General features: G+C 36.8%; 1 protein-coding gene across 7 annotated transcripts in view; it reads right to left on the bottom strand.

Annotated features, from left to right (window-relative positions):
* Positions 1-26,138, bottom strand: part of ZMYM2 (zinc finger MYM-type containing 2) — a 104,500-nt gene that overhangs the window by 68,002 nt on the left and 10,360 nt on the right. For 4 of the 7 annotated variants that reach the window (XM_039256944.1, XM_039256943.1, XM_039256945.1 and 1 more), the window contains exons 3-4: positions 4,821-5,677; positions 201-489 (exon numbers count right to left, since the gene is read on the bottom strand). In XM_039256944.1, coding sequence (XP_039112875.1) covers positions 201-489; positions 4,821-5,667 — 1,136 coding nt within the window. In that variant the 5' untranslated portion in view covers positions 5,668-5,677. The remainder of the gene's footprint in view (positions 1-200; positions 490-4,820; positions 5,678-26,138) is intronic. The other 3 variants (XM_039256946.1, XM_039256947.1, XM_039256949.1) reach the window with 1 other exon arrangement.

The raw sequence follows: 26,138 nt of genomic DNA, 5'->3' as shown, positions 1-26,138 counted from the left end.
CTACAATTATATACCACCAATATTCAACCATATGGAGTTATGAATGTAAGCCTTACCTACACTTGTGGTGAGCAAAGCAGAGCCTATATAACCTACTGGACTTGTCCAATCACTATGATGTACACCCGAAACTAATGTAACACTGTGTATTAACTGTATTTCATTAAAAAATAAAGAAAGAAAAGAAAGGTAAACCTTACTTTTTACACATAACACAAAGTTTCTTTGGAGCAGGCTTGTGAGAGAAGGAAGAAAGGCAGGTGGTAGAACAAAAGAGATGAGCTGATCCTTTTCGTTGATAAGCTGTCTGTCCCTTCTGTAAAGGTTTTTTGCAGTTTGCACAAGTGACTTTAACTGGTTTAGTAGGCTGTTGTTGTTGTGCAGAAGGCTGGAAAATTTGTTTAGGAAGCGAGGCCACTGGTGATAAAGAATCCACCCCTGGTTGTTTCTGATTACGAGGAAATGAAGCTGACTGGGAGATCCAAGAATCTTAAAAACAAAATGCACAAGGAAGACTAAATGAAACAGGTATTTATACACATCAAAATTTCTATCAGAGAAAGTTTTAACTTCCCATCCTGTACAAGTTTAAGACATTAATAAGGCAGCAATGTAGCAGAGATAAAAAACAAACTTTTGTTTGTTTGGATTAAGAATGCCTGGTTGACATTTAGACTCCACCTTCTAAACCAGAAAGTTAAACTCTGTACCTAACTCTTCTCTGAAATGGAAATGGCGCCAAACTCATAAGAATGGTAACATTAAATGATATAATACATGCAATAAAACACAGTGAGTAGGATAGAAGCATTAAAAAATATTAGCCATTATTTATTAAATAATTTATAGAACATTCCTTTAAGTAAGGAACACATACAGTATCAACATAGAACTTGATCATGAAAGTTGTAATAAAATCTTGGCCAATCAAACACTTGACAAATACAGGTCTGGTGAACTATATATATGATTATATTCAAAACATCTTTTTAAAAACAGCTTTTCCCAAAGGGTCTGGGTGGCTCAGTTGGTTAAGCATCCAACCCTTGATTTCAGCTCAGGTCATGATCTCACAATCCTGAGACAGAGCCCCACAGAGGGTCCACACTGAGCATGGAGCCTGCTTGGGATTCTCTCTCCCCATCTCTTTCTGCTTTTCAACCCCATTCATGCACATGCACACATGTACTCCCTTCTCTCTCTCTCAAAATAAATAAATATTTTTAAATATAAAAACAGCGTTTTCCATGTTTATTTCCATGGTCTCTAAATAGACCACATAATACCAAAGAAATTAGAGTGTCACACAGAAATGATAAGCCAACATATAGTGACCCATCCAACATCATATTCCTCTCTCACTGCAAACCGTTTCAGCATAGAACAGAATTAAAAGATATGTGCAACATTTGACAGCAGAGTGCAGAATAATTTATTTTTTCTCTCATAAGCTGGTATTTAGCAGGAAGTCTCCCGCTTACTAGTTATTGCTCCACAGATCTCTCACCACACTACCAACACCATAACCTTTTTCCTTTTGAAAGTTTACAGGCCACCATTTCTAGGTTCTACTATTGTCTCTAGCAATTTTTTTCTTTTTTAGGTTGTTACAAATTTTCAACTTCCATACATAAGAAATTGCCCTTCTGTATGAAAAACAATTGTTTGGTTTCTTTTCCCCTTCCACAGGAAGTACAAATTTATCTAGAGCTCAGGAAGCTTCTATATTTTCAAAACCTTAAAGAGGGAGATTTCCTGGTTCCAACCCAGTCCATCAACCTAATGATTTCAAGGGGCTACATAACACTGCTATTGAAATTGGACCTTGCTCCAAAATACCCCTCTCCACAAAATTTTACTTCATACATAGAGTAAACAGTGCATTCTGGAATTCTGTTATTCTGCTATGATCAGGATAACAGACCAGTTTTAATAAATAGGTAAAAATATTGACAATGAAGAAAATACAGTTGGCCCTTGAACAACATGGGTTTGAACTTGAGTCCACTTGTATATAGACTTTTTAATAGGAGAGTAATGTAAATGTATTTTCTTTTCCTTTTGATTTTCTTAATACCACTCTTTTCTCTAGCTTACTTTACTATAAAAATACAGTATATAATACATATCACACAAAATACATGTTGACTGTTATCAGTAAGGCTTCCAGTCAACAGTAGATTACTAGTTCAAAACAAAACAAAACCAAACCCAAAGACTAGTAGTAGTTACGTTTTGCAGGAGTCAAATTATATATGGATTTTCAAGTGCATGGGGGGTGGGGAGGGAGGGGAAGTTAAGAGTCAACTATGGTCACTAATTGGCAATTTCACCTTATGAAGAGCCTTCAATCAAAAATATTTGAACATACGCTCAATTTTATAGGTTTATCACTTTAACATACACTTAAAGAAACAATTTAAATTTAAGGGTATTATCTTGATTTTGAAAAACCAGCATTTTTTTCTAATTTAGTTTTAGACCCTGTATAAATAAGAAGTCTCCATTTACCTATTTTTCAGCTCTTATATATTTCTACTACTTTCAAATTTCCACATCCTCCAACATCGAAATACTTTTAGGAAGATAAGTTTTGTCTAAACCCTCTATTTTATTCACAGGACGTAAGGGGACAGCAGTTTAATTTGCCTAAGTCACAATTAGTCTGAGAGGCTAGTATATATAGCCAAGATTTTATAACTCCCTATTACTAATAAAAAACAGCACATTTAAAAACATGAGCTAATTCGGAAACAAAAGAGCAAAAAGGTTTATCTGTTTAGTTTTTCTAGTAAGTAGTATACATTCCATTGTGTAACAGCTTGAGTAATCAGGAACACAACTCGATTTTTTTAGATTTTTTTATTTTTTTTTAAGTAATCTCTACATCCAAAATGAGGCTCAACCCCATAACCCCAAATCAAGAGTAACACACTATACAACTGAGCCGGCCAGGCACCCCCAGGAACACAATTCTTACAATGATATGCCCCTTTGACTGAATATTCCTAAAGAAATAAGTATCTCTAGATACATGCATAAAAATATTCTTAAGAGTTATTTCAATAGTAAAAACTGGAACCAGGCTAAATAGAGAATAAATCAGACATATAGACCTGATATAGTCTATATATATATATATAGGAAACAGTTTACAAATGTACTACTCTCAATGGTGAGATTATCTCCTTCCTCATACTCTGATATTAAGATATTTATAATTACAATAAAGACAAAAAACTTATTTTGAAATTAATTTGAGCATTATCATTTATTAAACTTTTCTTTGAGCCAGAAGGTTACAATGAAAGAAACTAACATATAGACAGCTGATAGTATAAGTTGGTAAGACTTTTCTGGAAGGCAATATGACAACATATTTCTACAACTTTAAAATACTCATACAAACTCACAAATGCAATGCCCTCCACCCAGACCTGCCTACAAAAATACATATATATACATAGAGGGAAAGAGTCTTGGAAAGCATGAGAAATTTTCCAAATTGAGTAATAAGTAACATTATTTCTTTCAAAATCACTATAATCCAAATAGATATTTTTTCAACCAAAAGTCTCTGGAAGGATACGGACAGTGATATCCTTTGACCTCAAAACGTCTCTTCTAGGAATATACTCAAAGAAATAAAGAGAAATTTGAACAAAGATGTTCATCATAAATCTATAAAAGCAAAATCTGGGAAACTGTGTAAATACCAAATATGGGAATGATCTATCCATATCCACTATGCAGTCATTAAAACTTGTATATAAATGTTAATGGTATGAGAAAATTTAATATTAAATGGCAAAAAAAAAAAACCAGGAAGTAAATTATTCAGAGTTGCATTTCAACCAAGTGATAATACAAAGCAAAAAGAATGAAAGAAAACCACACAAACAACTTATGTGGTAATCTTCAGGTAACAATACTATCAGGGATTTTTTCCCCCTCATTTTTTTAATTATAGATTTTCCAAAAAATTAAATATCACTCATAACAAAAAAAAAAGAAGGAAAAAGGAAAAATAACTAGCACTTTATAGCATTCTACACTCAGCTTTAGTCATTCTTTAATATTCTCCACAATTTCTAGGCTGATAAAGTCGCTAATGAGCCTAAAAAGATGAAAAAACAAGAGAGAAACAAAAAGAAGGATATATGAGAGAGACAGACAGACATATAAAGGTTAGGGGGCAGAGGTGCAAGAGAAAGGGGCATACATGGACATGGTCATCAAAAAGCCAGGGTTCTTATAACTTCTCTTTTTTAATGTTTTCACAAAGCAAAACCGTCCAAAGAAAAATTTTTCGAATAGTTGATAAATTTGCCAACCTTCAAATATTTAAAAAAGTAATAAAATGTTAGTAAGAAAAAACTGAAATCAGATAAACAGTCAAAATTAAACCCCAGTAAAGTAAAAAGAAATCTAAATGTGCCTATTATACAAACTATATTGCTCCATAAGTGTGTTTTTAATCTTTTTTCACTATTTACACATTACTACTAGACAGAACCAGAATTGTATTAGTAGAAAGTAATTACATGATAAATAAGATGCCAAACTGTTAGACTTCAGTGGTAGTTAATGTAAAGAGCATTTTTCTCCAATCCTTTAAACATAAATTTCTGTGATTTTCTAATAATCTGCAGAAAAATACACGGTTTTACATCTCTATTAGCTAAGATTTCAAACTTAAAAGTCAAAAGAATTAACTTATCTTACATGAGTACAGTAACCAGGGTAGTACCAATTACTACAATGAACAAAGAATCAAGCAAATAAATTCATTTACATGGGGTATATCACTAGCTGCTTACCAGGATTATGATGAGTAGCAGATTCTCCATTCTGAAATACGTCTCCTGCCACATTCATTCTACCAGGATTAAAAGGTCCTACTGCAGTCTTGGTCTGTGAAGTTAAAGATGGGGTGTATGTTTGTATATTAACACCAAAATTACTTGACTGCAGTCCGTTAGAGACATCTCCCAAGTTGGTATTCTGCAGTGATGTTACATGTGTAATCATTAAGTTCATATCTCGCCCGTCAGTATTTTCTAATTGGCCATCATTCACAGAGCTTACACCTGTTTCTAAGGTTGTAACATTAGCAATCTGAATTTCAGAGTCTGGTTCTGTGGTGATACCACTATTACCCATTCCTGCATTTACCTTACTTCTTGAAAAACTGGAAGTGGAGAAATCCACATCATTGGTTCTGTTTTTAGATTCAGGAGGTCTCCGTTCAATAAAATTGGAGGAATTTTTCTCTTGCCCTTGATTTGTTTCCATGTCCTCTTCATCATCAATGACAATTGTCTCACTTACACTTCCCTTCTGAGAAGACAACTCTTTTGAGGATGGAAGAATTTTGGAATCATTTCCTTGCAGTTCTTCATTTTTTGATGATGTAAATGTTACAGTCCTTTGATCAGCTACCACTGGTGCAGAAGGTGGGGGAGGTTGTACAGGTTCGATAAAAACAACATCATCATCATCTTCCACCGATGAGTTTTGAAATTTGTTAGATCTAGAAACTAAAGGATTAGGTGGACCACTAAACGAATTTCCTACATTCGTGAGACTAGTTGCCATGGTCGTGCTCCCTAATAAAACAGGAGTCTGATCAGTCAGTTCTAATCCTCCCACTGAACCTGTGTCCATGCCAAAAAACCTGTTAAGGAGATGGAAAAAAGAAAAAGAAAACAAATGTCAGTATAAGCTTTTGTTATTCTAACTGAAAGAACTATTTATTTGGTTTTTATTTGTTTTTAAAGCTTACGTATTTTGAGAGAGAGAGAGAACGCAAGCACGTGTGACCAAAGGAGAGGCAGAGAGAGAGACAGAGAGACAGAGAGAGAAGAGTCAATCCCAAGCAGGTTCAGCACTGTCTATGCAGAGTCTGAAGCGGGGCTCAGGCTTACTAACTGTGAGATCATGACCTAAGCCAAAATCAAGAATCAGACGCCCAAAGGACTGAGCCACCCAGGCACCCCTGAAGAACTTTTTAAAGGTACTTTTCCTTTTTATTCTAAATGACAATAATTCTTATTTAATGAGGAAAAATTTGGTATCCATTCTGTCTCATTCACTAAATTGCATATAGTTTACATGTGAACCTCTTGCAATATAAAGAGGTTAATTATCCAATTTTCAGTAATGATATGTAGTATATTCTCACTTCCACCACCTCCTTTCTACCATACTATTTAAGCTATAAACTTTACCACTGAAAACCTGGATAAATCCTTCAATGTGTTTGAACAGTAAAATAACAAAAACACGGCAATAAAAATCCCTTCTGTATACATTTAGCCTGGTATCCACTGTATTAAGTAAGATGATACGATCTTATCCCTCATTTCCCTTGCCTCATCTTTTTCTAATCCCTTTTTTTCATATTCCTTGACCCCCTTACAACTATATAATTAAATCCTTCTGAGAATCTGAAATCATTCTTGACCTTATCCAGAAAACTTAAATCCTTATCTGCCAGGCACTATTGCTCTGTGCTTTATATCCATGTATCAGGCTGAATAATAATGGCCCCCAAAGATATCAGATCCTAATCCCTGGAACCTGTATGTGTTACCTTATTTGGGAAAAGGGTCTTTGCAGATATGATTAAGGTCAAGGATTTAAAAACAGATTAGCTAGGGGCGCCTGGGTGGCTCAGTCAGTTAAGTGTCCAACTTCGGCTGGGGTCATGATCTCACGGTTCGGGGGTTCAAGTCCTGCGTCCGGCTCTGTGCTGACAGCTCAGAGCCTGGAGCCTGCTTAACATTCTGTGTCTCCCTCTCTCTCTGACCCTCCCCTGCTAATGCTCTGTCTCTCTCTCTCAAAAATAAATAAATGTTTAAAAAAAAATAGTAATAAAAGAAAGCAGGTCTTACTAACATGAAAAGATCAGTAAGATTACTGTTGACTGAAAAATATTACAAAACAGTATTATTACTATTATGCTACGCATTCCCCAAAAACCCATACACACATTGTATTTTTCCTAAAGTACATACACTTTTATGTAAATTCATGAAAAAAAACTCTGAAAGGATCACACTATACTGATAGACATAGTTTATGGAAGAAGCAGGGAGTCTGAGTAAGAGAGGTGATCAACAAGTTGCACTTCAGATTTATTATTTTTTAGAGAGAGATGAGCACACAAGCAGAGGAGAGAGGCAGAAGGGCAGAGGGAGATGGAGGGGGAGGGGGAGGGGAAGAGGGATGGTGAAGGGAAGGGAAGAGGGAGGAAGAGAGAGAATGAGAATCCCAAGCAGAATCCGCACTCAGCACAGAGCCCAACAAGGGGCTCATTTCCATGATCCTGGGATCATGACTTGAGGTGAAATCAAGAGTCAGTCAATTGACTGAGTCACCAGGGATCCCAGCAAATTGTACTTCAGATTCAACATTAATCTAGAAAGAATTTCAGGCAGCGAAGCACCTGAATGAATGATGGGAAAAATATGGGCACCTCGCTGGCTCAATCAGAGGAACATGCAACTCTTAATCTCAGGGTTATGAGTTCAAGCCCCACAATGGTTGTAGAGATTATTTAAATAAATAAATGTTTTTTTAAAAATAAATAATGTGGAAGACAGGAGTAACAGAAGATACTATAAAGTTGATAAAGCATCAGTTAGATGAAGGAATTATCACCAGATACAAGAAGAATACAGATTAAGCACTTTTCATAGACATTAAATAGGGGTATATTAGCCATTTTATGAAAACACTGGGTAGATCATAACTAATTGCTCCTCACTGAATGTCTAGAGGCCAAAAACAGTGACTGGGCACAGAGTACACACTCAGTTTTCCCAAATATTTGTGGAAAGGCCAGAAGGCAAAAAAAAAAACCCTCTAATTCACTTTGATTACCGGAGTTATTTTTAAGTAACAATTATTTAATTGTCAAGTTATACAATTCTAGTCCTTTATTTGATGTATATTGTGCTAGTCTCCGACCACTTAAACTAAGTTTAGTTTCCAGAGGGCACCATATCCTATTTAACATAATAATGAATTTTTTTTAATAACAAACAGTATTTTATAGGAATGGCTCTATTGTATTTTCACTTAAATGTGACAAAAACTCCTTTTGAGTTAAATAAAACAGATTTTAACTTTTCTATAATAAAGCCATACTTCAGATATATTAAAACTACCATGGCTCCAAGACAACAACAGGACTCAAAGAGCAAGAACTATGTCTGTATCAATCGGACGACATGTTAATCCTGACAAATGGCAGAAGATACATTTATATCTGCTTTAAAGAAAATGGATAATTCTATCTAAAACTGTAAGGGGTGACTACTTGCTTGTCACAAAGATCTACAAATTATCATTCCATACCCTAAGATGTTTTAAATATTTTCATAAATTAAAATACATACACCATTACTCTAAAGCAGCTCCTCACTAAGGAAGACTTCTTCATGGTAAAACAATAATATATGCTAAGGGAAACCTTCACATAAGGTGTTCACATAATTTTAAGTAAACATGAAAAAAAATTTTAACACCATTACAGAAAGCATTAAGAGTTGAAATATGCTGAATAACATTGATTCAAAATTTTCATAACCCCATTAAATTTTTAAAAAATTAGTGCATCCATCCAGTAATATTTAACATTCATTTGAAGCTTGTTATGATCCAAATATTCATGTTAAGGCAATTCCATGAAGGAAATCACCATTGCGTTCTTTACACAGATCTTAAAACAAGAGGTGCTGGCTGGTTCAGTTGGTCAAGTGTGCAACTCTTGATCTCGGGGTTGTGAATTGAAGCCCCAGATTGGGCCTAGAGCTTACTTAAAAATCATCATCATCATCATCTTCAAATCATCTTCAAAACTAAGTTGCCCAAGACCACAGACAAGAAGTTAGACATCAGGATTTGAGTATTCATAGATATGCAATATGTAATTAAATATTAAATAAAGTAATATAGCACAGCTCTCATTAATAAAATATTCAGTTAACACAATAACCAAATCAATATTCAAAATATACAAGTATCCATGAGAAGAAATATCAAGCCTGGGGCGCCTGGATGGCTCAGTAGGTTGGGCATTCAACTTCAGTTCAGGTCATGATCTCATGGTTTGTGGGTTCGAGCACTGTATTGGGCTCTGTGCTGACAGCTCAGAGCGTGGAGCCTGCTTTGGATTTGAGTCTCCTTCTCTGTCTCTCTCAAAAATAAACAAACATTTAAAAAATGTTTTCACTGTGCTCTGAACACACATGTTCCGTCCAGCTTGTTTGGTGGGAACTGAGATACAGGAGCAGAAACGAAAGGGTGTCCAAGGCCTCCATTTCTCTCTGGGCGCATGCAGAGAACTTGTGGAGGACCGTGAACTTCGGGTCCAACAAGCTGAAGGGTGGTGGAATTGAAGGAGGTGAGGGGTAACCACTATTTATCATAATAAAACAATGTGTATGGCCTCCGTGTCGGGGGTCCCCAAGAAAAAAAAAAATGTTTTCAAAAAAGAAGAAGAAATATTAAGCCCAACAGGCTAAACAAGGATTTAAAAAAATGGACTTGAATTTGCAGTTAATACCCATGTGCCATAAGGTAGGAAGTAGCCTCATCAATGTAATAATTTTCAGAGGAATAAGGCATAAATCTACTGACGTTATGAAATGCAGAGGCTTTTAATGCATGAGTTCTCTGGATCCTTTCTATGGTTTTAGCACACCTAAAACAGAAGACAATTTCCAAGACAAAAAAGCTAGAACTGACTTCACAATACCCTCTGGTGGATGGCTGCTAGGTATCAATTTATTCTTCTCAGAAGAAACAGTGGGGCACAGAATAGAACTTTCTTTACCACAGTTCTCTGCAGTAATCCACTTCTCAAAACAGAGTAACTACTCAACTATAACAACTGTTCTCAAATCCTAGACTGTAAATAAATTTGGCCACTTCTATATGTCACTGAGAATGTTTCAACCACCAAACACTTAATTTACTCCTTTTATCTGATTAAAAGTTGACCTGATTAAATCTGATTAAAAGTTGACAACTTCTACATTATCTATATAAAGCCTATTCCATTTGGCCACATTTCTCCATCAAGTTAATTCTAATTAGCTATGTTACACTGAGCAAATTCCTTTACTTCTCTGAGCTTCAATTTTCTCTACAGTAAATGGTATGAAAATAGTTCCCAGGGTTATTCTTAGAATTCAAAGTGATAATCAGATGCAAAAATCAATTAGCAAACGGTTAACTCCTAATAGAAATTTTTGCCCGTACCTCAAGATTTCAGTAAGTTTTTAATTAATTTTTAAGCTCCCTTGTGATATTCTATCACTGTCACAGACTAAATGTTTGTGTCCCCCCAAATTTATTACACATTAAAGTGGTATCAGGAGGAGGGGCGCCTGGGTGGCTTAATCAGTTAAGCGTCCGATTTTCGCTTAGGTCATGATCTTGCGGTTCGTGGGTTCGGGCCCCGCGTCGGGCTCTGTGCTGACTGCCAGCTCAGAGCCTGGAGCCTGTTTCAGTCTGTGACTCCCTCTCTCTCTGACCCTCCCCTGCTCATGCTGTCTCTCTCTTTCTCTCCTAGAAATAAATAAAAAACATTAAAAAAAAATAAAAGCAGAATAAAAACAATCAATTTTTAAAAAAATAAAAAATAAAAAAATAAAGTGGTATCAGGAGGTAGGGCCTTTGAGAGGTGATTAGGTCACAAAAGGAGGAACCTTCATGAATGGGATTAGTGTCCTTTTTATAAAAATCACCCCAGGGAGCCCCCTTCACTCTTCCCCTACGAGAGGAAAGCGTGAGAAGACAGCAGTCCATCTAGAACCAGGAAACCATTTGACACCAAACACTAAAACTGCCAGAACCTTCATCTTAGACTTTTCAGCCTCTAGAACTGTGAGAAATTAATGGGGTTTTTGTCGGTGGTATTTGTGTGATAGCAGCCCAAATGAAGACATTCATCATAAATCTTCATAAATGTTTTACAGTTGTATTTGGTCTTTGATTCAACAAGAATCAATTAATACAAAACTTGATGTTCTCATGAAAAACAAGAAAATGCTGACATTCTTAACAAATAAAATATCAGTATTTGCTGAGAAAAGCTTATGAAAGTTCAGAGAAAATCACAAAGAAAGCACTTCCAAGTGAGTCAAGAAAATCATCATTTTCTCACTGATAAGCCTATCTAAGAGCCTTCTAGATACCATAAGTTTTAAAAAGAAAAGTAAAGGTGAATTCTTCTCTGTAGCAAAGGTTACTAGTCAATATGTGTTCATAGTATTTTTAATAGTTCTGAATCAAACTGACAAATTTTAGGTGCGCCTGGGTGGCTTAGTCGGTTAAGCGTCCGACTTTCACTTGGGTCATGATCTCGCAGTTCGTGGGTTCGAGCCCCGCGTCGGGCTCTGTGCTGACTGCCAGCTCAGAGCCTGGAGCCTGTTTCAGTCTGTGACTCCCTCTCTCTCTGACCCTCCCCTGCTCACGCTGTCTCTCTCTCTCTCCTAAAAATAAACAAACATTAAAAAAAAATCAAAAAAAAAAAAAAAGAGTAAGTACAGAGATTTAAAAAAAAAATTTTTTTTTTTAATGTTTTATTTATTTTTGAGAGAGAGACAGTGTTAGCAGGGGAGGGTCAGAGAGAGAGGGAGACAGAGAATCTGAAACAGGCCCAGGCTCTGAGCTGGCTGTCAGCACAGAGCCCGACTTGGGGCTCAAACCCACAAACCATGAGATCATGACCTGAGCCGAAGTCGGACGCTCAACGGACTGAGCCACCCAGGAGCCCCGAAAGATTTTTTTAAAAAGGAGGAACATCTGGGTGGTTCAATCAGTGGAGCTTCTAACTCTTGATCTCAGTTCAGGTCTTGATCTTATAGTCATGAGTTCAAGCCCCCGTGTTGGGCTCCGCACTGGGTGTGGACCCTAAGTATTTAAAAAAAAAAAAAAAAAAGACAAACCTCACAGACAAGAACAGGGGAGAATTCAACAGTATGGAAAATGTTAGAAAAGGAGGAAGGCCAACTGGAGCAGCCACTCTGGAAAACAGTGTGGAAGTTCCTCAAAAAATTAAAGACCAAATTACCTTATGACTCAGCAATAGCACTACTAGGAATTTATCCAAAGGATACAGGAGTGCTGCCTAACAAGGACACATGTACCCCAATGTTTATAGCAGTGCCATCATACCCAAAGTATGGAAAGAGCCCAAATGTCTATCAACTGATGAATGGGTAAAGATGTGGTATATATATACATATATATAGTATATGGAATGGAATACTACTTGGCAATGAAAAAGAACAGTATTTGCCATTTGCAACAATGTGGATGGAACTGGAGGGTATTATGCTGAGTGAAATAAGTCAGTCAGAGAAAGACAGATATCATATGTTTTCACTCATATGTGGAAGTTGAGAAACTTCACAGAAGACCATCAGGGAAGGGAAAGAGGAAAAAAATGTATACACACACACACACACACACACACACACACACACACACACACACAGTTACAGAGGCAGAGGCAACCCATAAGAGACTTTTAATACAAAGAGCAAATAGAGAGTGGAAGGGAGTGGAGGACCAAGGACAATGCGTGATGGGCACAAGGAGGACACTTGTTGCGATGACCATTGGATGTTTTATGTAAGTGATGAATCATGGGAATTTACCCCTGAAGCCAAGAGCACACTGTATACACTGTATGTTAGCTACCTTGACAATAAATTGTATTTAAAAATATATAAAATAAAACAGAGACAACATAAATTTGTAATAAAAAAATGTTAGAAGATGAAAGAGAGAAGAGCATGGCTGGGGCGCCTGCATGGCTCAGTCGGTTAAGCGTCCGACTTCGGCTCAGGTCATGATCTCATGGTTCGTGGGTTCGAGCCCCACGTCGGGCTCTGTGCTGACAGCTCAGAGCCTGGAGCCTGTTTCCGATTCTGTGTCCCTCTCTTGCTCTGCTCATTCTCTGTCTCTCTCATTCTCTCAAGGATAAATAAACATTAAAAATAAAAATAAAAATAAAAAAAAGAGAGAGAGAAGAGCATGGATTCATCATGATTGAATGCCTCAGTAAGTTAAAACTCTAAACACCTAATAAAGAAAGTTTTGAAATTACTAGATTACAAGTAAAGTTAAATTTATAGTTAATATTTACATGTCATAAGGTAAAAAGTATCCTGATCACCACAAAATTTTCAGAGGAACAAAGCAGTATGTCTTAAGTATGACATGAAAAATAAATCAAGATAGGTATCAACAAGATGGCAGAGTGGGAAGTTCTAGGTATGGGTCCCTCCACCCAAGTAACCACTGAGATGGACAGAGTGACTAGAACCAATTGTGTACCTCTGGAACCCCACTGAACACTCATAATCACCATGGGAGTGCTTGAAGAAGAAAATACTGATCACTCATAAGTGAGCAAAATTCACGGACCAGCAACTATCCCCCATTCCTCAACCCAACGTGGCTAAGAGGTCAGCATCCCATATTCCTGGTGGGTCTGATTGGTCAAAGAACTGGCAGTGAGGAACGTCTAAAATCTTTGGAGCTATGTTTGGGGTGGTCTAGAGCAGATCTTCTGGTTTCAGCCCTATGGGCAGGAGCAGCTATCCCAAAAGCATCTATCAGATTTAATGAGACAGAATCCTTTATTTCATTTTTTTTTCATCCAGATACTTAAGGCAATTTTTGTCTGATCACTAGTTCACCATAGGAATAATGGAACAGAAACTTCAATGACCACAACAAGGAGAAATATATATTCTGTAAAAAAGTTACTTAGAAAAAGTCAGAAACAAATGGCTCCATCCCTCGACAAGTAAAAATCAGCAATCTGTGAAGACTGGGAGAATCAGATATCCAGAATTACACATAATGTACTCAGAATATTATAAAACATACAAAGAAACATAAAAGTATGTCCTATTCACAGTAATAAGAAAATTAGAAACCATCCCTGAAAAATCCCAAATATTGGAAAAACTAGTCAAAGACGTTAAATCAACTATCTTACATATGCTCAATGAGCTAAAGGAAAGCACTGATAGAGAACGAAAGGAAATCAGAAAACAATGCAGAATCAAAATGAAAATACAAACAGATACAAATTATAAAAAGTAATCAAATAAAAATTCTGGAAATGAAAAATACAATAACAAATGAAAAATTCACTAGGATCAATGGATTTTAAGAGGCAGATGAATCAATAAACTGAAAGACAGAATAATTCAAACTATCCAATCTGAAGAACAGCGGAAAAAGAAAATGAATAGAACCTGAAAGATCCAAACATACCCACATGTGTATCATAAAGAGAATGAAAGGAACAAGAAAAAATATTTGAAGAAATAATGGTGGAAAAAGCCCCAAATGTTGGATGGTACACATCCAACAAACTCAACAAACTCCAAGTCAGATAAACTGAAAAATCTCCACAACAAGGCACATAATAATCAAATTATGGACACCAAAGATAGAGACTTTTAAGAGAGAAGTAACTCATCACGTGCAACGAATGCCAAATAATATTATTTAGATTATCAGCTTCTTATCTGAAACCATGGAAGCCAGAAGCTAGTGGAATGACATATTTAAAGTGATCAACAATAACAAAAAATGTCAACTAGGAATTCTATATCCAGCAAAAAAATTCCTCCAAAATTAAAGACAAATTAAGACATGTCTAGGTAAACAAAAGCAGAAGGAGTTTACTACCTGCAATGAAATGCTATCCTTCAGGCAATAATAAAAACACACTATAGAGTAAATTGAAGCCATAAGAAATAAAGAATATACCTATATAGGTAAGAAATTACCTATATACATCAATAGAAAGCCAATATTACTGTACTTTTAGTTTATAACTACTTTTTCCCTGTAATTTACAAAACAAATAAAACACAAACACAACAAACATTATCAACAAACACTGAATGTAGTGACAGCAGTGCTCAGCAAAAAACTTACAGCTATTAACACCTACACTTAAAAATATCTGAAATCAATAAAGTTTACACATTAAGAAATCAGAAACCGCAATCTAAACCCAAGCCTAGGAGAAAAAATGCAATAAAGATTAGTGCACCATTAGAGAAAAAAAAAAAGAGAGAAATCAACAAAATAAAAGGTGGTTCTTTGAAAAAATTAACAAATATTTAGCTAGACTAAGAAACAAAAGAAAATCTCAAATTATTGAAATCAGAAATGAAAATAGGACATCACTACTGATTTTATAGAAACAGAATTATAAGAAAGCACAATGAACAATTGTATGCCAACAAATCAGATAACCAAGATAAAATGGCTAAATTCTTAGATATACACAAACTACCAAAGCTGACCCTGAGAAGAAATACAAAATACAGGGGCAGATGGCTGGCTCAGTTGGCAGACTCTTGATCTCCAAGTTGTGAGTTCAAGCCCCACGCTGCATACAGCAATTAGATTGGGTAATATAAATATAAAACCTAGAAAGAACTACAAGCATGGAGATTAAATCAGTCATGAAATATCTCTGAACAAAGAAATGACTAGGAACAGATGGATTCATTGATAAATTCTATGAAACACTTAAAAAATTAACATTGATCCCTCTCGAATTCTCCCCAAAAAAACTGAAGGAGAGAACACTTCCAAACTGATTCTACAAGGCCAGCATTACTCTAGTATCAAATCCAGACAAAGACATTACAAGAAAACTATAAGCCAACACACCTTATGAATACAGATGAAAAAATTCCCAACAAAACAGTAGCAAATCAAAATCAGAAACATATTAAAAAGATTATATATTATGGCTGTGTGGGATTTATCCCAGAATGCAAGGGTAATTCAATTTAAGACTAATACACTATGTTAATAGATAGAACGGGGGGGGGGGGCACATGATCATCTCAATTGAGGCAAAAAAGTTTTCTGACAAAACACAACATGCTTTCACAATAGAAATAATAATCTACAAAGAAAAGGAAACTTCTGCAATATGATAAAGGCCATATATGGAAAAAACCATAGCTGACATCACACTCAATGGTAAAAGATAAAATGCTTTTCCTCTAAGATTAGAACACACAGATGCCAGTGCACCTGGGTGGCTCAGTCAGTTAAGCATCCAACTTTGACTCAGGTCACCACCTCACAGACCATGAGTTCGAGTCCTGCGTCAGGCTCTGTGCCAACAGATCAGAGCCTGGAGCCTGCTTCATAGTCTGTGTCTCTCTCTATGCCGCTCCGAGGCTCACTCACTCGCTCTTTCTCTCAAAAATAAAATAAAAACATAAAAGAAAAACCCACACACAGATGCCTACTTTCATCATTTTTATTTAACAACAGTATAGGAAGTTCTGGTCAGAGCAATTAGGCAAGAAATAGAAGGCATGCAAACAGGAAAAGCAAAAAGTAAATTCCTTTCTGCAGATGACATGATCTTATATTTAGAAAACACAATCAGGGGTGCCTGGGTGGCTCAGTCGGTTAAGCATCCGACTTCGGCTCAGGTCAGATCTCACAGGTCGTGGGTTCAAGCCCCGCATCAGGCTCTGACAGCTCAGAGCCTGGGGCCTGTTTCAGATTCTGTGTCTCCCTCTCTCTCTGCCCCTCCCCCACTCATGCTCTGTCTCTCTCTGTCTCAAAAATAAACTATTAAAAAAAAAAGAAAACACAACCAAAGTTTCAGAATACAAAATCAACATGAAAAATCAGTTGCATTTCTACACACTAACAATGAACAACCCAAAAAGGAAATTAAGAAAACAATTCCATTTACAGTAACATTAAAAAGAATAAAATACACAGAAATAAATTTAACCCAAGAGGCTGAAAGACTTCTATTATGAAAACTATAAAACAATGTGAAAAAAATTAAAGACACAAATAAATGGAAAGATATACCATGTTCATGGATTGGAAGATTAACATGAAGAGGACGATATTACACCTAAAGCAATCTACAGATTTAATGCAATCCCTATCAAAACCCAAATGTTTTATGCAGAGTGTCATCCTAAAATCCATGCGGATCTCAAGGGACAAGAATCTTAAAAAGAACAAAACTAGAAGAGTCTCACACTTTCAGATTTCAAAACTTATTACAAAGCTACTACAGTACATTAAAACAGCTTGATACTGACTTAAAGACAAATATATAGGCCAATGAGGTAGAATAGAAAGCCCAGAAAGAAATCTCCAGATAGCTGGTCAAATTAATTCACAAGAATGAGAACATTCAATGATAAAGGTCATTTCAAAAAAAAAAAAAAAGTACAACAGGACCCTGACACCATATACGAAAATTAATTCAAAATGGATCAAAGACCTATATTTAAAGAATTAAAACTATAGAACTCTTAAAAAAAAAGCTTCATGACTGGATTTGTCAATGATTTCCTGGATAAAAAACATCAAAAACACAGGCAATAAAAGAAAAACTAGATAAACTGGACATCATCAAAATTAAAAATGTTATGCTGAAAGAAAAATACTGACAATCAAGAATGTTCTACCTAGTATAGTTTTCCATCAGGATTTAAGATAAAGAATCTTCCAAACAAACAAAAGATGATGGAGTTCATCTTTATATGAGCTTTCAAGACATGTTAAAGAGAATTCTCATGCTAAAACAAAAGTACACTAATAATAACAGGAAAACATATGAAAAATATCAAATTCAGGGGCACGTGGGTAGCTCAGTCAAATAAGCATCCAACTCCTGATTTTGGCTCAGGTCACGATCTCACAGTTCATGGGTTTGAGCCTCACGTCAGGCTCTGCCAAGAAACAAAACAAAGGGTAAAAGAGAGAGAGAGAGAGACGCAAACCAAGAAACAGACTCTTTACTAGAGAGAACTAATGGTTATCAGAGGGAGGTGGATGGGGGGACAGGTTAAGCAGGTAACAGGGATTAAGGATGCACGTGTTGTAGTGAGCACCAGGTGTTGTATGGTAGCACTGAATAGTTATATTACACACCTGCAACTAACATTACACTGTATGATAACTACTGGAATTTTTTTTAAAAAAACTTAAGATGGGTGCCTGGGTGGCTCAGTTGGTTGAGTGTCCGACTCATGATTTCAGCTCAGATTGTGATCTCATGGTCATGGATCAGCCCAGTGTCTATTCTCTCTCCCCCCTTCTTTCTGCCAATCCCCACTCACGTGTGCATGCAATCTCTCTTTCTCAAAATAAAAAAATATTTAAATAAAAACTTTAGAAAAACAAAGGTTTAACAATACAGGAAAAGCCTCATACTATCAATCAATGTAAACCGGCATAACTTCTATGGAGGACACCTCAAAAATTATTTTTACTACGCAATTCCACTTCTAAGCATCTTTCCTACAGTTATCTCATTTTTTAAAAATAAAACATAGAACGTTATTTGTTGAAAAGTAAAAAGATTGAAACATGCTAAATTTCTCTCAAAAGACTGATAAACTGAATGATGATGAAGACAATACAATATTTTACAGTCCTGGACAGAAGGCAGCTCTAAAAATGTCCTTACATACTAATATGGAAAAACGTCTCATATAAATTAAGTGCAAACCAGGTACAGAACAATGGAGAACACAAACACCATGCATACACAGATAGGCATATACACACACATATGCATACATTATCTCTAGATAAATATCTAAGAGAAGGATGACAGTGGTTTGCTTCTAGGGAAGAGAACCATGCCAATAGGTTGGAGAGAAGGCAAGTCTTCCTTCTCACGCTTTACCCTTTCTACCTTTTAAATTTGGAAACATTTCCATATACACTTGGAACTGATTAGGGTTTCACTGAATTTAAAGATTAATTTAGAGGGGCACCTGGGTGGCTCAGTCGGTTAAGCCTCTAACTTCAGCTCAGGTCATGATCTCACGGTTGGTGGGTTCGAGCCCCGCGTCGGTCTCTGTGCTGACAGCTCAGAGCCTGGAACCTGTTTCAGATTCTGTGTCTCCCCCTCTCTCTGACCCTCCCCTGCACATGCTGTCTCTCTCTCAATCTCAGAAATAAATAAAACATTAAAAAAAGATTAATTTAGAGACAGAAAAATTAACATTTTGACATTATTGAAGCCTTCCCATTCAGACATATGCATGCCTTTCCATTCTGGTTATCTTATATGTCCTATGATGTTATTTTATAAGTTCCTTCATAAAAGCCTTGCATATTCGTTATAGTTATTCTATCTTCCAATACTGACATGGATTTTTTTCCCATTACCTTATAAAATGTTTATATAGGAAAAAAAAAACCCACAATAAGATGTAAAAAGGTACAAAGTAAAAAATATACATACTATTTTTACATGTATACTTTTAACAGATATAACAACGAATTGATATTCATACTTTAGAAAGAACAAATTAAGCTGACAAAAATTTAATTATTTAACAATATCCACTGTTCACAAGAATGTGGAGAAATTAGTGGAAATGCAGTTAATACAGTGGTCCAGTGGAAGACAATTTGGCAGTTATCTATTAAAATACATATGCATATACTCTGACTCAGCAATTACTATTCTCACATCTACCATCAGAATTTCCCCTAGCAAAAACACACATGAACGCAGAGAAACTACTACACATATATTCTGTGCACTGTCCATCAACAGAATGTCTAAACTGTGTTATTAAATCCACCACATGAAATATCACACAACCAAAAGGTAGATCTTTATGTACTAACTCGAAGATACCTAAGACATACCATTAAGTGAAAAGAGGAAGTTGCAGGAAGATATGTAGAGTATACATGTTTTTAAAATGCACATACAAAACTACTATATAATTCTTATGGGTACATATTAGTACGTGCACTGAAAAGTATTTGGAATAATAAACACTAAATTGGTAACACCACCACTAATCTCTGGGGAAGTGAAGAGAGGGGCCAAGAGACCACTGACTCATGACTTACCAGATGGATTAATACCCTCATGATGCTTACAATATAGCCACAAAAGGTTTTTTTTTTTAATTTTTTTAATGTTTTATTTATTTCTGAGAGAGAGAGAGACAGAGCATGAGCTGCGGAGGGTCAGAGAGAGAGGGAGACACAGAATCCGAAGCAGGCTCCAGGCTCTGAGCTGTCAGCACAGAGCTCAACGCGGGGCTCGAACCCATGAACTGTGAGATCATGACCTGAACCGAAGTCGGGTGCTTAACCGACTGAGCCACCCAGGCACCCCAAAAGTTTTTTTTTCAACAGATCTTCACCAGTTATCTAAAATGATGCTACAGTGGTTTTAGAAACTGATAAAAATAATTAATATACTACAAATCCACTCAAGAGTTATGACAGAAGAGTGCCTGGGTGGCTCAGTCATTAAGCGTCTGACTTCAGCACAGGTCATGATCTCACGTTAGGTTCTGTGCTGACAGTGTGGAGCCTGCGTGGGTTTCTCTCTTCCTCTCTCTCTGTCCCTGCCTTGGTCTCTATCTCTCAAAAAATGAATAAACATTAAAAAAAAAGTTATGATAGAGTCTAAACAAAAATCCCTTCGATCTAACAAATGAATAAATCAATTACTCATTCAGGTTATCTCTAGGGCGCAGAATTTCTAGGCATATGGAATAATTTATTTCCCATAGGACCACAATTTAACTGCAAAATACTTTCAAGTAATTTTAACTTTCTTTGGGGATTTCATCCATTCCCTTGATTTTAAATATTACCAGTACCCTAGTTTCCTTAATTTATCTCAATCACGAGGTTTTAAAGCCCAAAACTGTCTACTTCCTACATCTAGTTAACTTGCTTTCTTACTCTTGTATCCGCACCTCCTCCAGTCGTCACCTGCTGTGTGTCTAGCTACTCACACCAGAAATTTGGAGGTCATTCTTTTTTTTCTCTTCCAGTCATGTCATCCCCAAACCTTATCCTACTTCCAAAATAAATATTGAAAACTGTCCATTTTTTTCTTTTCAAATTTTTATTTAAATTCTAGGGGTTTTTTGTTCATTGTATCAAGAAATGTCCACTTTAATCCATCTCTTCTGATACCTCTTTAGTCCTAAAACTTTGCCATCATTTTGATGCTGGATTACTGACATTATCTACTATTATTTCCCAGAACACCCAAAGATCCATTTAAAAATTAAATCAGACAACACCAATTGCTTCTTATGTGGCTTTCCAGTGTACTTACGAGACAACCTAAGATTTTCCCCAGCCTATAACATTCTTGCCTAATTTTTTAAAAATTTTTTAAAAAATATTTCGGGGCGCCTGGGTGGCTTAGTCGGTTAAGCGTCCGACTTTCGCTTGGGTCATGATCTCGCGGTTCTTGGGTTCGAGCCCCGCGTCGGGCTCTGTGCTGACTGCCAGCTCTGAGCCTGGAGCCTTTTTCTGTCTGTGACTCCCTCTCTCTCTGACCCTCCCCTGCTCACGCTGTCTCTCTCTCTCCTAGAAATAAATAAAAAAAAACATAAAAAAAAAATTTAAAAAAAAAAAAAAAAATTTTTTTAAAAATATTTCGGGGCGCCTGGGTGGCTTAGTCGGTTAAGCGTCCGACTTTCGCTTGGGTCATGATCTCGCGGTTCGTGGGTTCGAGCCCCGCGTCGGGCTCTGTGCTGACTGCCAGCTCTGAGCCTGGAGCCTCTTTCGGTCTGTGACTCCCTCTCTCTCTGACCCTCCCCTGCTCACGCTGTCTCTCTCTCTCCTAGAAATAAATAAAACATAAAAAAAAAAAATTCTTAAAAAATATTTGAGAGAGAGAGAGAGAATAAGCTGGGGAGGAGCAGAGATGGAGACAGAATCTGACGCAGGCTCCAGGCTCTGAGCTGTCAGTACAGAGCCAGATGCAGGGCTTGAACCCACAAACTGAGATCATGACCTGAGCCAAAGTCAGACGCTTAACTGACTGAGTCACCCGGGTGCCCCGATTTCTGCCTGATTTGATCCCTGCCTACATGCTATGCTCAATTTCAGCATTGTTCTTCCTCACTTTGATCACTACGGTTCTGCTAAACTAAGCCTTCTTTTAGTTCGTGGAAGAGCCCAAGATCCTCCTTGGCTCAAGGGGCTCTTTGCACACAATATTCCTCTGTCTGAAACCATCTTTCCTGAACATCTTTTCCAGGCACTGTTTAAATGTCACTCCCTAATATCCTGAGGCAAGGGAAACAAAATCAAAAATAAACTATTGAGAGGCACCTAACTTGATCTCAGGGTAATGAATTCAAGCCCCACACTGGGCCTCGATCTTACTTTAAAAATAAATAAACTACTGGGGCTACATCAAAATAAAAAGCTTCTCAATAGCAAAGGAAACAATTAACAAAACTAAAAGTAACCTGGAATGGGAGAAGGTATTTGCAAAGGACATATCTGAAAGGTTTAGTATCCAAAATATATAAATAACTTATAAAACTCAACACCCCAAAAACTAAATAACCCAATTTTAAAAATGGGCAGAAGACATGAGAGGGCATTCCTCCAAAAAAGACATACAGATAACAACAGACATGTAAAAAGATACTCAACATCACTTACCAGGAAAATGCAAAACAAAACTACAATGAGAAATCACCTCATAACTGTCAGAATGGCTAAAATCAGCAACACAAGAAATAGCAGGTGTTAGTGAGGATGTGGGGAAAGGAGAACCCCTCTTGCACTGCTGGTGGGAATGCAAACTGGTGCAGCCACTCTGGAAAACAGTGCGGAGGTTCCTCTAAAAGTTAAAACTAGAACTACCCTATGATCCAGCAATTGCACTACTAGGTATTTACCCAAAAGATACAAAGACACTAATTCAAAAGCATACATGCACCCCAGTGTTTACAGCAGCATTATCTATAATAGCCAAATTATGGAAATAGCCCACGTGTCCATGACAAATGGATATAAAGTTGTGGTACACACACACACACACACACACACACACACACAGAGTGGAGTATTACTCAGCCATAAAAAAAGAATGAAATCTAGAGTATTATGCTGAGAGAAATAAGTCAGAGAAAGACAAATACCATATGATTTCACTCATATGTGGAATTTAAGAAACAAAACAAATGCACAAAAGGTAAAAAAAAGAGAGAGAGACAAACCCAGAAAAGACTCAACTATAGAGAAGAAACTAATGGTTACCAGAAGAGAGGTGGAGGGGGGAAGGGATGGGTTAAATAGGTGACGGGGTATTAAGGAGGGCACTTGTTGTGAGGAGCACTACATGTTGTATTAAGTGATGAAACATTGGGTTCTACACCTAAAACTAGTATTACACTGTATGTTAACTAACTTGAATTTATATAAAAACTTTAAAAAATAAAAGTAAATGTCACTCCCTCAAGATCTTCCTCTGTCAAACACCATTGACCCATCATCCCTGGTCTAAATAAGTTCTCCCTTATTATACTCATTATCACACACATTTCTTCAGCTAGTTATCCAATTTGTAATTTTGTTTATGTTTGTTTTCAATTTGTTAACTTTATTTTGAGAGAGACACACGAGTGTGGGAGGGGCAGAGAGACAGTAAGAGAGAATCCCAAGCAGGCTCTGCACTGTCCACACACAGCCTGGAACCCTGCACTCAAACTCACAAACCATGAGATCATGACCTAGGCAAAAAATGAAGAGTCGGACGCTCAACCGTCTGAGTGCACCCCGGGGCCCCTGTAATTTTGTTTACTTTGTCATCTGTATCCCCCATTAGACTGTATGTTCCATGAGGGCAAAGACCTATGTCCTTGTCTATTACTGCATCCTCTGTACTTAACACACTGCCAGGCCAAAATTTACTGAATATTTTTCTCTAATAAAGGGAGGTAGCAAATTACTTTTCTGGATAGTTCTTTGTTTTTGTTTTTTCTGCTATCCCCCTATTGCCTCCCTACAAGTAAATTCTAACTCTCTCTCTCCCCCTCCTTCCTGTGGTCTAAAGCACAATCAGTTCACCCTTGAGCTTCAGTTTACCCATTATAGAATACGAAATTAAAATAATGTCTCCAAGGGCGCCTGGGTGGCTTAGTCGGTTAAGCGTCCGACTTTCGCTTAGGTCACGATCTCACGGTTCGTGGGTTCGAGCCCCGCGTCGGGCTCTGTGCTGACTGCCAGCTCAGAGCCTGGAGCCTGTTTCAGTCTGTGACTCCCTCTCTCTCTGACCCTCCCCTGCTCCCGCTGCCTCTCTCTCTCTGCTAGAAATAAATAAAACATTAAAAAATAAATAAATAAAATAAAATAAAATAAAATAAAATAATGTCTCCAAAAGTTGAAAAAATAAAATCTCTGCCCTGTATTTGGTTATGACTTTTTACTACTTCCATTTCAACCTACATAATTGGTAACATGGCTAATCTTAGACCCTAATAAAAAGTTATCATACCCTATCCTTCTTTAACCCTTAGCCAAAGAAGCTAAATAAACCCAAACTTCCTTCTCTATACATAACTTAAAATCTACAATAACACAAGTAAACTTCAACTACATATGTTAACTTGGAAACAAACATTCATTTATTCCTAAAACACTTGGTATTCCTAATCTATGATCTAGTGTAATCAATGTCTTTGTTTTCCAGTGTTTCTTTTAACATGATTGAGTAGAGGGCTTTAAAAAGAATATATCTTCTTTACATGAATTCAAAAGTGCCATGATTAAGACCAATCTTACTTAAAAATAAAAATGGAGGGGGGGTGCCTAGGTAACTCAGTTGGTTGAGCATCCAACTCTTGATCTCAGGGTGGTGAGTTCAAGGCCCACACTGGGCTCCACTTTGGGCTCTATGCTGGACATGGAGCCTACTTTAAAAAAAAAAAAAAGACTCATCTAACCTAAAGAAACGATAACTGCATCAATAAGCAAATGAGATCACAGATTCAAAAATGCTTCAGGTACTAAGAATCTATTTATCCAATACAGATTATTACTAAAAGCCTATTCCTTGTGTTTTTTAAGACTCAAAACTCATAACAATTTTTACTCGCATTCTCTCCTAGAGATATGTTCTCCAGAGGTTCACTGATTGGTCTTAAAATGAAAGGAATACAAAAAGAATATGGAGTATACCAAAGAAAATCTGTTTTCTCTCCCATGGTAGACAAATTACAGAAAGTAAGTATATAATCCTACCTATCATTTACAATTCAATGTATTTTTTTTTTAAATATTTATTTTTGGGTGCGCACAAGCAGGAAAGGGGCAGAGAGGGGAACAGAGGACCCTGCACTGACAGGCTGACACTAGTGAGCCCGATGTGGAGACAGAGCTCATGAATCACAAGACCATAACCTGAGCCAAAGTCGGACACTCAACTGACTGAGCCATCCAGGCCCCTAAGTTTGTTTCTTAAACTATCTAACAAATGGGTGACGCTCTGAAACAAAGGCAGTCTTATTTCAGTTTATCCCTTTTCTTCAGCCCCTTCATAACTTGAGTTCTACTTTTTTTGTCGCTGAATTTTATCACACACCTAACATAACACTAATAACTACCAATTTTTTTCAAAAAATTTTTAATGTTTTATTTATTTCTGAGAGGGAGAGACAGTGTGAGCAGAGGAGGGTGAGAGGGTGAGAGGGTGAGAGAGAGAGAGAGAGAGAGAGAGAATCTGAAATAGGCTCCAGGCTCTGAGCTGGCTGTCAGCACAGAGTCTGACATGGGGCTTGAACCCACGAACTGTGAGATCATGACCCGAGACGAAGTCGGACACTTAACCGACTGAGCCAACCCGGCGCCCCAACAACTACCAATTTTAAAGGACATACTTCGTACCATGCTCATTACAACTACCTTAAGAAATATGTCATAATAGATATCTTCAGTATATTATTACACCACTTTGCAGATGAGTAAACTATTTTGTGTAATCAGGTAGCTTTCCTAAGTTATACTGCAACTGTTAGGTGCAAAATCAGTGTTCGCGCCTAAGTCCATAATCCTTTCACTATAGGTCATCTATCAATCACAAAGAACTGAGACTTATTAACTATTCTAATATACCGAGCACTAGAATTCAAACATTAATCAACTGAAGACTTTTGCAACCTAAGGATAGGGAAGGAATTACAAGATGTCAGACTTGTATAGAAAATGTCAATTACTGATAATAGTATACATGCAAAATTAGTATGCTAAACAGGGAGAAAAATTATAGGAATACATTTAAAAATATAAACATT

This window comes from Hyaena hyaena, unplaced genomic scaffold (assembly GCF_003009895.1).
Source record: "Hyaena hyaena isolate Hyena2069 unplaced genomic scaffold, ASM300989v1 scaffold_602, whole genome shotgun sequence".
Classification (NCBI taxonomy): domain Eukaryota; kingdom Metazoa; phylum Chordata; class Mammalia; order Carnivora; family Hyaenidae; genus Hyaena; species Hyaena hyaena.
This window is presented reverse-complemented; position numbering and strand designations above follow the sequence as displayed.